Source organism: Podarcis melisellensis, assembly GCF_964234715.1.
Source record: "Podarcis melisellensis genome assembly, chromosome: 13".
Lineage (NCBI taxonomy): Eukaryota > Metazoa > Chordata > Lepidosauria > Squamata > Lacertidae > Podarcis > Podarcis melisellensis.
Genome location: NC_138545.1, coordinates 17,103,753 through 17,116,941, shown reverse-complemented (window position 1 = coordinate 17,116,941; position 13,189 = coordinate 17,103,753). Strand labels below are relative to the sequence as shown.

Sequence of the window (13,189 nt, the reverse complement as noted above, 5' to 3'; positions counted from 1 at the left end):
AGCCTTGTCCAGAATGGGCTGCAGATCTTGGCATGGTTCTTCGGAACAGGCGGCTTACAGTGAGCCAGACCATTGGTCCATCTCACTCAGTATTGTCCGCACTGACTGGCAGCCACTCTTTACAGGGTTTCAGTCCTTCCTGGAGTTGCCAGGGATTTAAACTTAGACACTCTGCATACCAGGCAGATGGTCTGCCACTCAGCTATGGCTTTTCCCAAAGGCTGTAGGACACTGCAGGAAGAGTCAACAAGTCGTAATCCTGTCGCTTCCTTTTCTGGACCAGTCATGAAATAATAGGCTTTGGCAATTTGTTTATTAGGATGGGGTAGCGTTTCCTGATGTAAATCCTTCAAGTGTGAATCCCTGCCTAAGGAACTGAAACAAATGAGCCTGTTTCTTGGGTTTGGCAGTAGATAATATAGATCAAAGGGATGCAGGTGGTGCTGTGGGTTAAACCACAGAGCCTAGGACTTGCCGATTGGCAGTTCGAATCCCCGCGACGGGGTGAGCCCCCATTGCTCGGTCCCTGCTCCTGCCAACCTAGCAGTTCGAAAGCACGTCAAAGTGCAAGTAGATAAATAGGTACCGCTTCGGAGGGAAAGTAAACGGCGTTTCCATGCACTGGTCTGGTTCGCCAGAAGTGGCTTAGTCATGCTGGCCACATGACCTCGGCCAATAAAGTGAGATGAGCGCCGCAACCCCAGAGTCGGCCACGACTGGACCTAATGGTCAGGGGTCCCTTTATCTTTACCTTCATATAGATCAAGTGCAGGGGTTGGCAAACTAAGGCCCGTGGGCTGGATACGGCCCACCAGGCTCGTTAATCCGACTCGCTAACCTTGCGGACCCTGCCGCCTGCTTGGTCAGTCCTTGTGCTAAACTGGCGCGGCGTAAAGGCCTTGCCGCATGGGGACTGATGTCCGTGACATGACACAGCTTCTGATTGGCTGCAGGAAGCTCCTGCAGCCAATCAGAAGTCGCGGACACCTCTGGGTGGGCGGCGATGCTGGCGCAGCCTCCACACCTCTCGGCTCTTCCAGCTCAGCCGCTTCCTCTCGCTCGCCCATCTCAGCGGGAGGGAAAGGGCGGCACCCAGAGGTGGCTGAGCGGGAAGAGCTGAGCGGGCGGAAGCAGCGGCGGCGGCATGGAGGCTGCCTTTGCTGCCCAGGCCAGAGGCTTGCCGAGACAGAGGACGATGCCAACGCTGCCGAAGACAAGGTGGTGTTGGCAGCTGCGGCGTCAGTGTGGGGAGTCCTTTTGGGAGAGGGGGTCTTTTCGGTTGGTGCTTTTGGGAGAGGGTGGGTCCGGCCCCCCCACAAGGTCTGAGGGACAGTGGACCATCCCCTTCCTGAAAAAGTTTGCTGACCCCTGCTAAAGTGCATGCAGTAGCTGGACTTGCGAACTCATGTGAAGTGGGTGGCAAACCTCTGTATAAATATTAGCTGGATGTTGGGAATACAAGCCTTCTCTGTAGTCCGATGTTCTTGGTAAGGTAGCCAGGTGAAAAAGAGATCCCGGCTCCTGCACCATTAATAGCGGTAGTGAAATGGCAATTTCTCCCTCTTTTTCACAATTGTTAAAGGTCTAGGCATTCTGTCCCATTTTTCTCCTGGCTCCTAGGTGTTGACCATGTTCTTATTGGCTGATTTTAATTTATCCTTATTTTGTTTCTTTTTGTCTGTTTTTTAAAAGATAGATAGATGATAGATGATAGATAGATAGATAGATAGATAGATAGATAGATAGATAGATAGATAGGCAGGCAGGCAGGCAGATAGATAGAATTTATTATTGTAGCTTATGCCACTTCTCTCTCTCTCTTTTCTAGTAAGTCACTCATGCCATCTTCAGAAAAGTAGCATTTATTTGCCTATAAATAAATAAATAAATATTCTAAGAAAATAACTTATGGGCTCGTTGAGTGAGTTACCTGTTAGTGACTAAATAATTACCAGTAGATTTTTTTTTTTAAAAAAAAAGGTATAAGATTATTCTAGTCCAAGAGAGGGGGCGGGTTAGTTTCACCATTTTCAATCGTCCGATTGTCTAAAGTGTGTGGAGAAAATTCAGAGCGCCCTAGACTTGGAGTGCGGGGCTTGCACCACATTTCCACGTGTCATTTTGATCTCAACACATTTTGTCGCTATGCGCACGGTAGCATTTGAAGTAAGCGATTCTTTAAAAAATTAAAAGAAACGTTGGCGTGCTGTCAAGACACAGTGCAGGCAAAATCCAGAATGATGGTGGCCCACGTCCTGCTGTGGCCTGGAGTGAAGCCCAAATAGCACCCCACTCAACCACACGAGGGCCAACCACTTCAAGTGCATTGCTGCCCCACTCTTGCCTTCCTCAGTTCCTCCTCTTACGCCTTTATGATGCCCCTTGAGGCAGGCCGCATTTCCCCTGGCTGCATGGCAAGGCCAGCCCTGTGGCAATCCTTTAAGGTAGCTCTCCACTTCCTCCCCATCACTCGCTCCCACCCTACACCCTCCTCTTGCCCCACATCTCATACTTCGCCATATATTTTACCCCCTTCCCTCCTCCTGGGCTACCTCGGCCCCTTTTGGGCCCAGGCCTCACAGGCTCTTTCATTCGCATCATCCCAGCAGTCCAGTTCTTCTTTTCCGGCCCCAGTTCTATGTCTCCCCTTAGCAATTTCCCCTCCGAATCCTCCTTGGTGGGCATTGAGCTCCGGCTATGCCCCGCCTCACTACCCTGGAAGTAGCAGGGGCAGTGCCTATTCTCCTGACAGCCGCAGGCCGCGTTTTTGCCGCCGCTGTTGCCTTGGCGGCAGCAGCAGTTCGCTCCCTCAGTCTGGCATCTGCATCCCGCTGGTCCTGCCGCACTGCAGTCACTGCGGTAGCCATATGCCCCTTCCCATCCCAGGCCATCGCCCTGGGCATTGCGACATCCTGCTCCGCGTTCCCCGGCCTCTCCGTCAAAGTTGCCGCAGTGACCGGCCGCGGGCTTCCTTGTGCCGCCACCGCTGCTGCCCCCACAAAAACCACAGGCCTGCCCGCCATGTGACGCCAGATAGCCAATGCAGACGCAGACGTTAGCTGCTGCGCAGAAGGCCAGAACCCACAAAATGGCCTGCTTGTCGGCTCGTCCGTTGAGAGCGCACTGGGCCGTTTCGGGGCATACTGGGTTGTTCGGGCGGCATGTGACGATTCCTCGGGTCATAATTGGTAACTGGAGGCCAATGAGGGTCCACATGAAGCTCAGCTCTATGGCCAAAATCAAGACTATGGTGAAGATGTAGATCCCGTATCTCCAGCCGCCAAATTGAGGTTTGCCAACCGTTTCGCAGCACCCACTTTCCCCAGGCTTTGGTTCAGCTTCCCCAGGCTTCCCGGATTTGTCCGTCGTCGAAACGTACACAAACTTCATGAGCGCCACAGTGAAGATGATGGCGATGAAGTGGAAGGTCCAGAGGGCCGAGACGGGGATGGGGAACAGCTGGTTATAGCAGAGGACCGAACAGAACGTCTTTGCATCGCCCGTATCTTTGGGCCACTGGCAAATCATATCGGTCTTGAGGGAATCCCAGGGTCCAAAGGCAAAAAAGAGAGTCACCATGCGGAGGCCAATGAGGAAGTACCACGGATTGATACCCTGGCATAACTTCTCTGCAGACAATACCCCAATCGTTGGCTGGAAGAGCCGGGAAATTCCCCCGATAACGGCCGCCATCTGCGAAGGCAGGAAGTACCAGTAAGTCAGGATAAAGAGGAAGTTATTTGAACCTAAAGAGGAGGCTGCAAGACTCCACTTCCCTTTCTCTTGTATTCTCTTATTCCTCCTATCTCTTAATTATTTTTTAATGAATTCATTTTAAATTTTTTATTAATGCTATTCAAGTTTATACATTTCACTAATTTTACAATCATTTTAACATTTCAAAACTTCACTTCCTTCCCCCTCTTTCTGCGTTTCCTTAAATTTATTTTTAATATCTTCTGCATATCCAGATGAACTCAGTTTGCTCATTTATTCATCTATGTTAAATATATATATACTCTTATAAAACTGCAGGTTATTACAATAATCCTTCCAATGTTCTTATCCGTTTACAGTTTATCTGCAAATATTCAATAAACCATTTCCATTCTTTTATAAAAAGTTTGCTATCTTGATTTCCTATTCTTCTGGTAAGTTTTGCCATTTCTGCATATTCCATAAGTTTTTGCATCCATTCTTCCTTTGCTGGGACTTCTGCCTCTTAGCATTTTTGGTGAGTAACATTCTTGCCATTCTAGTAGCATATGTTAATACAGTAAGTTTCTATACAAAACAAAAAAAAAATTCCTTCCAGTAGCACCTTAAAGACCAACTAAGTTAGTTCTTGGTATGAGGTTTCGTGTGCACGCACACTTCTTCAGATTGGTATCTGAAGAAGTGTGCATGCACATGAAAGCTCATACCAAGAACTAACTTAGTTGGTCTTTAAGGTGCTACTGGAAGGAATTTTTTTTGTTTTGACTATGGCAGACCAACACGGCTACCTATCTGTAAGTTTCTATACAGTTTAGGTAGTTCTGTCCCTATAATTCCCAAAAGAAAAGCTTCTGGGGTTTTTTTACAAACGTTTTAAACATCCTTTTCAATTCATTATATATCATTTCCCAGTACAGTGGTACCTCGGGTTAAGTACTTAATTCGTTCCGGAGGTCCATACTTAACCTGAAACTGTTCTTTACCTGAAGCACCACTTTAGCTAATGGGGCCTCCTGCTACTGCCACGCCGCTGGAGCACAATTTCTGTTCTCATCCTGAAGCAAAGTTCTTAACCCGAGGTACTATTTCTGGGTTAGTGGAGTCTGTAACCTGAAGCGTATGTAACCCGAGGTACCACTGTAAGCTTTAACCTTACTACAGGACCACCACATATGATAAAAAGAACCTTCTTTCTCTTTACAATTCCAACATTTACTTGATTTAGATTCATACATTTCTGTGAGTTTACTCTGTGTTAGATACTATCGATGTATCATTTTCGTATAATTTTCTCTTAGGCAATAACATGCTGTAAATTTTATATCCATATTCCACAATCGTTCCCATGCTTCCATGTCTATATGATGACCAATATCTATTGCCCAATGTATCATTGAGGATTTTACTTGCTCATCCTTTGTCTCCCATTCCAATAATATTTTATACATTTTACACAGCACTTTTACATTACATTCCAACAGGTCTCTCTCCAGTTGTTGTTCCCCAGATATTTGTCCCCCAAACAAACTTATTTTGAACTTATTCTAAACCTTTGGGATTCTTTCCTGGAATGCTGGATATCTCCCTCCCATTCCCACATTCTTTCTGCCTTACTTTGTTTCCCCTTACTCACATCCTCTTTCCCAGTCTATTTTCCATAAATATATATATGTGTATATTGATAAGGTTTCTTACCCACCCTTCACCATAAGGTCCCAGGGCCGGTTACACAATAATAAAATACAGAATTATAAAAACAAATAAAGCCATTACAATTAAGTATGGTGGTGCGAGATTTAAAATTGAGCCAATAATAATAATAATTACTATTTTATTTATTTATTTATTTATTTATTTATTTATTTATTTATTTATTATACCCTGCCCATCTGGCAGGGCCTCCCCAGCCACTCTGGGCAGCTCCCAACAGAATATTAAAAACACGATAAAACATCAAACACTAAAAACTTCCCTAAACAGGGCTGCCTTCAGATGTCTTCTCAAAGTCAGATAGTTGTTTATTTCGTTGACATCTGAAGGGAGGGCGTTCCACAGGGAGGGTGCCACTACTGAGAAGGCCCTCTGCCTGGTTCCCTGTAACCTCATTTCTTGCAGGGAGGGAACCAGCAGAAGACCCTTGGAGGAGGACCTCAGGCTGAATGATGGGGGTGGAGATGCTCTTCAGGTATATAGTTAAGAGGTATATAGTTAACAAGTATATAGTTAAGCATCTAACACATGTTTAAACAAAGCACCTTTGCCTGCGTGTGTGCTTTGTTCCAAGGCCAAGTTGTGTGTTAGATGTATTAGATGTTGACACTGATAATACTTTACAAATCAGATAAAATTTATACAGGCAGCTACTGCACTGTAGTGGTTTGGCTGCATCCCTGCACTAGACCTTCAAAGCACATTTTACCTCTCAGAAAATTCTGGGTGCTGTAGTCTGATAAAGGTTTATGGGAATTTTAATTCTGTGAGGGGTACAGAATTCCAGCTTGTGAAGAGAAACTGACAGAAGCTTCAAGAAAACGGATGGGGTCTAGTAGAGAAAAATTAATCTGGCAGTTTTCTAAACCATGCCAAAGTTGAAGTTACTGTTAATTAACTTAAACAGGCATCTAATTACTAAATATATTAACACATGAGATATGTTATCTCTCTTCTAAAAGCATTAACATGTGTCCAACTCCACCCTTATCTGACTTCTCTTTCAGATGCTAAGCTTCTTGAGGGCAGATGCCTATTTCTTCCCGTAAAACTCTGAAAGATGTCCTACATAGATGGTATGGTGCAAGTAATAAGCCTAAAAATTACCGTATTTTTTGCTATATAAAACTCACTTTTTCTCTCCTGAAAAGTAAGGGGAAATGTGTGTGCGTCTTATGGAGCGAATGCAGGCTGCACAGCTATCCCAGAAACCAGAACAGCAAGAGGGATTGCTGCTTTCAATGCGCAGCGATCCCTCTTGCTGTTCTGGCTTCTGAGATTCACAATATTTTTTTCTTGTTTTCCTCCTCCAAAAACTAGGTGTGTCTTGTGGTCTGCTGCGTCTTATAGAGTGAAAAATACAGTATTAAATTCTATGGGAAGGAACTGGGACAAACTTTAAAAGACACACATGGCAACACATTTATGCTACGTAAATTGCACATTGTGGTGGTATGTTGATCAGAAGAAATGTTGCATATAAAATGCAGGCAAGATCATATGCTCTCAATGCCAAAAACCTAAAAGAAGAGAATAAAGTTTACAAATACAGATATTTCTTTTCATTTGTTTGTCCGGGGGTGTGTGTGTATGAGTTTCTGTGACTTATGTAACATGCTAAACCTATTTAAGTTCCATTGTTCTAAGCTCATTTGCTTTTGTTCCTAACATAAATAATTCTTGTTAGTTCGCCATTGGTGCAATAAAGGGCCATTAACCTATTGTCTATTTTCTTGGAGAGGTCTTTAATATTAGAGAAAGAAATAGAGAGATTCTGAGTTATCCTGCATGTCAAGCTTCTGGTTGCTTTATTCACATGTAAAATGTGAATAAATTTTGGGAAAATAATGGAACTTTGGGAAATTACGTTTAAAATCACATAAAACATGTTAACTATGTGTGAAAATGAAAAATGGATCTGTCAGTTGACATTTTCAACACCACTGCATTTCAGTTACTTTCAGGTGAACATGCGTAGGATCAGGCTGTGCATATCTAATCAGAACCAAAATATACCCTTTAAATGCACAGGCTTAATTGATCATCTGAGTTACAAAAACCTGTAGTTGACAAACTACAAATGTTAAAAATTTAAATGCGAACTTAATTTGTTCTGGAGGTCTGTTCTTAACCTGAAACCGTTCTTAACCTGAGGTACCACTTTAGCTAATGGGGCCTCCCGCTGCTGCCACGCAATTTCTGTTCTCATCCTGAGGTAAAGTTCTTAACCTGAGGTACTCCTTCTGGGTTAGCGGAGTCTGTAACCTGAAGTGTTTGTAACCTGAGGTGTTTGTAACCCGAGGTGCCACTGCATTGCAATAAATTAATAGCTCCATAGATACAATTGGATGTCCATCTGGAAACTGATTTCCCCCCTCTGAATCTATAGTCACACACCCCTTTATAGTTTAGGAACTATTTATTTCCTGGCAGAAGACCATTTTTGCTTGGAGTTTCAACTGCATCAACACTGCAGACCAGGGTACCATGGGAGCGTCAGTGTTATGATGCCCACAGGAAACACAGGTGACCTCTGTCATTTCTCCCGTTGACAGTTTTCCAGCTGTTATTTCTGCCTTCAAAGCATTGGCCGTGTGCAGCAGGGAGGCTGTGATGAAGGCTGATCTGATAGGGCAAAGGGGCACCAACTTCAATCTGCCCTCAGCCAGCCCCCAACCTGCCTGCCTTCTTACTTAACAACCAATCTGGGGCCTAACTCTTGTCTGTCATCGGCTCTGGCTGTACCTATTGCTGGCAGCCTTCCACCCTTCCAGTCCCCAAAAGTACCAGCCGCTAATGCAGCAAAAGAATTATCTGTGGCTCTCCAGTTGTTGTTTGACTCCAGCATGCATCCATCTTTCCCAGCATGGCCGACAGCCAAGGATCATGGGAGTTGGAGTCCAACAACACCTGGAGGGTACAGGTAGGATTGGCGGCACGTTAATGTAAGCTGGAGCACAAAGTTCTGTAAGGGGTGGGGGCACCCTCTAACTCTCCCTCTGCCCTGTTCGTTTTGCCATGCTTGCTTGCTTATTATTTATTTATTTATTTATTTATTTATTTTCATTGCTACATTTTTAACCCACTTTCCCCCCCAGGAGCTCAAGGTGGCAAACATGGTCCCCACCCCAACCTCCATCCTCCATTTTGTCCTCACAGCATCCCTGCGAACCAGTTTAGGCTGGGTGACAGTGTCTATTACCCGAGGCTGCGCATCTGAGCTTTGTGGCTGAACTCCCTGGACTCCTCTCAGCCCTAGTCCAGTATTCTACGCACTACACCGCAGAATGTGAATGGGCTGGAGATTATTTATTAACGTTCTTTCATAAAATGCATATACCGCCTGCCTAAGCAAAACAATTATATTAGCAGTGCCGAAAAGACTACGTTGACATCGATAGGCAGGGTGTTCCAAAGTGCAATGGGAATATTTCCTCCTCCTTTTGGAAGAGTACTGAGTTATCCGTAGCTTCAGAACTTTCTCCATTGAGTTTGCCTGAAAATACTATGAACTGATACCATCATGAAAATCAGAGGGCACAGAAAGCAAAGGCTCTGAAAAGACTCAATATGGAGGCCAAATGGCCGAAATATTGGGAGATATTAGAACAAGAAGGAGATAAACTGAAACTGCAGAGTTTTGAGAAATTAAAAGACAAAGTGCGAGATTGGCTTCATCATTATCAAATAAGAGAGGCCTATAACTTGGATAAAAAATTGGGTTTCCAGGTGGAAAAATCGAAATTGGAAACAGAACTGTTAGAACCTAAAACTAAGACTCTTTCAAGAATGTATAACTTGCTGTTAAGATGGAATACACAGGATGAAACAGTCAAATCAGCTATGATCAAATGGGCGCAGGACATAGGTCATAACATTATGTTTGCTGACTGGGAAAAGTTGTGGACCACCGGTATGAAATTTATGGCATGTAATGCCTTAAGAGAGAATATTATGAAAATGATTTATAGGTGGTACATGACCCCAGTCAAGCTTGCAAAAATTTATCACCTGCCTGATAACAAGTGTTGGAAATGTAAAGAGTACATTCTTTCACCTTTGGTGGACGTGCCCAAAGATTAAGGCTTTCTGGGAGATGATATATAATGAACTGAAAAAGGTATTTAAATATACCTTCCTTAAGAAACCAGAGGCCTTTCTCTTGGGCATAGTCGGCCAATTGGTGTTAAAGAAAGATAGAACGTTTTTTATGTATGCGACAACAGCAGCAAGAATACTTATCGCAAAGTATTGGAAGACACAAGATTTGCCCACCTTGGAAGAATGGCAGACGCAAGTAATAGACTATATGGAGTTGGCAGAAATGACTGGCAGAATCCGGGACCAGGGAGAAGAAACAGTGGAAGAAGACTGGAAGAAGTTTAAAGATTACTTGCAGAAACACTGCAAAGTTTATGAATGTTAAAACGATGTTGGATATGAAAATAATATGGCATTAGTGATACAGTTTGAAAAGTATGCAAAAACGTAATAGAAAAGGGTGAAGACTAAAGTTATATTATGTCGAAGGTAAATAATATTCTAAGGGTGTTTAAGTATAAGGAGGAAAGATTGGAGACATAATAGAATGAATCTAATAATTAGAAATGAGATTTGAAAGATGGTAAGGATTTGCTGTATCTGATTAGGTAAAGAGGAACACAAAGAAGGGAGGCGCGAGGAAGTCAAGAAAGAAAGTTAATTAAGTATGATTTTAAAAGTTGGAGTTTTTAACCTTTTTTTACTCTGTTGGGTGGAATCTGTTTTTTTTTTTTTTTTGGATTCTGTTCTGATCTGTTTTATTTGTATTCTTGATTATGTTTTGTTTTTTTTCTCCTCATCTTTGTGGTTGTTATGTGTTTTTTTCTTTTGTAAAAACCTAATAAATACATTTTTTTAAAAAAGAAAATCAGAGGGCACAGAAAAGCAGGTGAAATGTAAGAACATTCGCCCTTGCTGATGAGACCAAAAGGTCCATCTAGTCTGAAAATCCCATTTCTCACAGATGCCTCTCAGAAGCCCACAAACAGACATGAAGGCGATAACCCACTCCCAACAAACTTGCGGAATTTGAAGGAAGGCTGCCTGCTTCTGAACTTGGAAGTTTCAAGTCAGGACTTCTCCACACCTGTTTCCCTGCCGCTTTCCCCCTGGGGAAACCTGATCTTTAGCCCTGAATTGGAGCAATTGGATTTTCCGCAGATTGCTGTTTGTTCTGATTTGCATTAAAGAGCAGGTTTTCCAGGGGAAAGTGGCAGGGAAAAGGCAAAACCACTTGGACCCCTACCTAGAAAGCAGAGAGCCGCTTGGACCCATGCTTTCTAGGACAAGTGGAAGTGTCCTAGATGGGTCCAAAACACCGTGATTCATAACCACTGATAGCCCTGAATCCATCTAACCGGCATTTAAAACTGACTAAGCCAGCGCAGTGACCATCACTGCCCCATCTCCCGGCAGAGAGCTCTGCAAATCAGCCTTGAGTTTTGCGAAGAAAAAAGACTGACTCCCTGTTGCCCACCTGGGACCTCCAATGAAGCTGAATGTAGGGAGATCTGGGACAGGAAAAAAGAAAGGACTTCTTCAGAATTCATCTTTGGGATTTGCTCTCACAAGAGGCAGCGGTAGTCACCAACTTGGACGGCTTTGAAAGAGGACTAAGCAAAGCCGTAGAGGACAATGGCTACTAGCCACAAAGCCTTAGAGGACAATGGCTACTAGCCTCTTTGGGTTGGGGGCAGTGTATGCTTTTGAAGGCAAGTTTCTAGAGAAGGATGCTTGGTTATAAACAATTGGCCATCACTAAAATAGATTAAGAATTGATGATAACAGAGACTAAGAGAAACAATTTGTAGGAGGATCATTTTATGGTATTTAAGCAAGTGGTTATAGATTTGGAAATAAGATGATAATTTGCTTGACAAAAAATTTATTAAAGATGTAAATGGGAATGGGAGACGTGAGGAAGTTCAAGGATATCATGAAATTTTGTTAAAACAAAGCAATAATGTTTATTATTATTGTATTCTTTTTTTTAAAAATTCTAATAAATATTTATATAAAAAAAAAATGAAGGCAAGTTTCTAGAAACAGCAGGAGGGGAGAGTCACCGTTGCACCCGGGTCTTTCTCATGGGCTTCCCACGAGCATCTGACTGGCCCCCTGAGAGAGGAGGATATTGGCTTAGATGAGCCACTGGCCTGATTTAGCTCTTCTTATGTTTTGTGCTCTAGTTTTATATGAGAAGAAGGAGACAAGCCTCTTGCCATCTCCTCTCTTCCTCCCCCATAAAGTTATTTGTCTGTCTCCTGTCTCTCCTCTTAGTCATTCAGATTCCTCAGTGTGAGGCCTCCAGGTCTATTGAACTACAACAAACACATCAGCATCAGCTACCATGGCTGCTGGGGATCAGTCAGAGCCAAAGTGTAAACAACCAGGTTGGCACTATGTTGGGGAAAGTTCTAAGATCAAAAAGGACATCACCTCCCTCCCTCACATTGCTCTGGATGTTCAGCGAGTTTCCTCCCTCCCAGGTAGAGGATTGCCTTGGTACCTTTTTTGCTCAAAGATCCTTCTCCTTCCCGATGGTTGCGCTCCTCCGCTCCTCTCCTCCCTCTGAAGCACTTAATCTCCCTATGAAATTTGGCTCCACCCTGTCACCCTTAACTCTGCCCAAGGAGGTAGCCAATCTAACTAAATTAAACTTTGAACTGGAAGAACCTGCTGCCAGGATAAGAACTCCCACACAGTCCCAGCCCAGATGATCACAGCGTTCATAGGTTCCCAGTGGGGAAACCCCTAAACCTGCTGCGCAGGCTTGTCCCTTGAAGAGGACCCAGGTGTCCTGTGGCTTGCAGAGCCCTTCTAAGCTTAAAACAGCTGCATGGCAACTCTATTGCAGGTCCAGAGTCACGGTGCCAGTTGGCCTTAGGGAATTGCAAGAGTTCCAAATTACTATGGTAACTAGGGCAATAGTAGTGGAGGCCTTCTTCCATTGGAGCAGACCTGCGCATTAATGGGAGACACCAGTGTATTACTTTATTTGCCGATGGCATTTTATGGATGCTAGAATAGTCCCTTAACTGCTGTTCTTGCCCTTCAGACTAGAATTAATGACTTTGGGAGGGTAGCAGGTCTGGTAGTTAACAATGATAAATCAGAGTTCATATGTCCCTGCCTGCACAAAAGCAAATCCGAAAGAGATTAAACAACTTCGTAAGAGGGATTATATGGGTTTGTAAACTGAAGTGCAAAAGGACCTGTCCCAAAGGAAGAAACAAAAAACTTCTTGGGTCGATAGGAATGCCGTATTTAAAATGACACTGCTTCCCAATTTCTCGCTATTTAAAGGTTCCTGATAGATATTCTAACCATGAATTTCAAAGATGGGAGAAAATAGACTCTTTTACTGGAGGAGAGGGAAATAGTTTGCATAAGTAAAGCTGCTCTATATATAGAAGTAGCAGGAAATGCGGGTTCAGGGTACCTATCTTGAGATTGTACAATAATGCCTTTCATATCCAGCAATTGTTTAAAGTTATCAAAAATTGACTGGAAATTCATTGAGTTAGTTCAGAACTTAACCCACATTATCCTATCATTAGGGCAATCCCTTTTTTTGCCCTCAGTGAGAAAAGATCTCCATTCAGAATCGGTTCCTTCATTCAGCCCTCAAAGTGTGGGGCACTTGGGCACACAGACTAATCCCTGTATTATCTCCATGTTTATCCCATTTCTAGTTCATCTACAATTTTGTGACCCCTGT

The 13,189-nt window shown here is 43.6% G+C and overlaps 1 protein-coding gene across 1 annotated transcript; it reads right to left on the bottom strand.

The window, feature by feature from the left end:
- Positions 1-1,974: 1,974 nt before the first annotated feature.
- Positions 1,975-12,328, bottom strand: LOC309354558 (uncharacterized protein). Its single transcript, XM_081884768.1, has 2 exons — positions 11,978-12,328; positions 1,975-3,693 (listed from the first exon to the last, which is right to left on the bottom strand). Exon 2 carries the CDS (start codon positions 3,691-3,693, stop codon positions 2,482-2,484), a length of 1,212 nt encoding a protein of 403 aa, XP_081740894.1. The 5' UTR covers positions 11,978-12,328; the 3' UTR covers positions 1,975-2,481.
- Between the last annotated feature and the right edge of the window lie 861 nt (positions 12,329-13,189).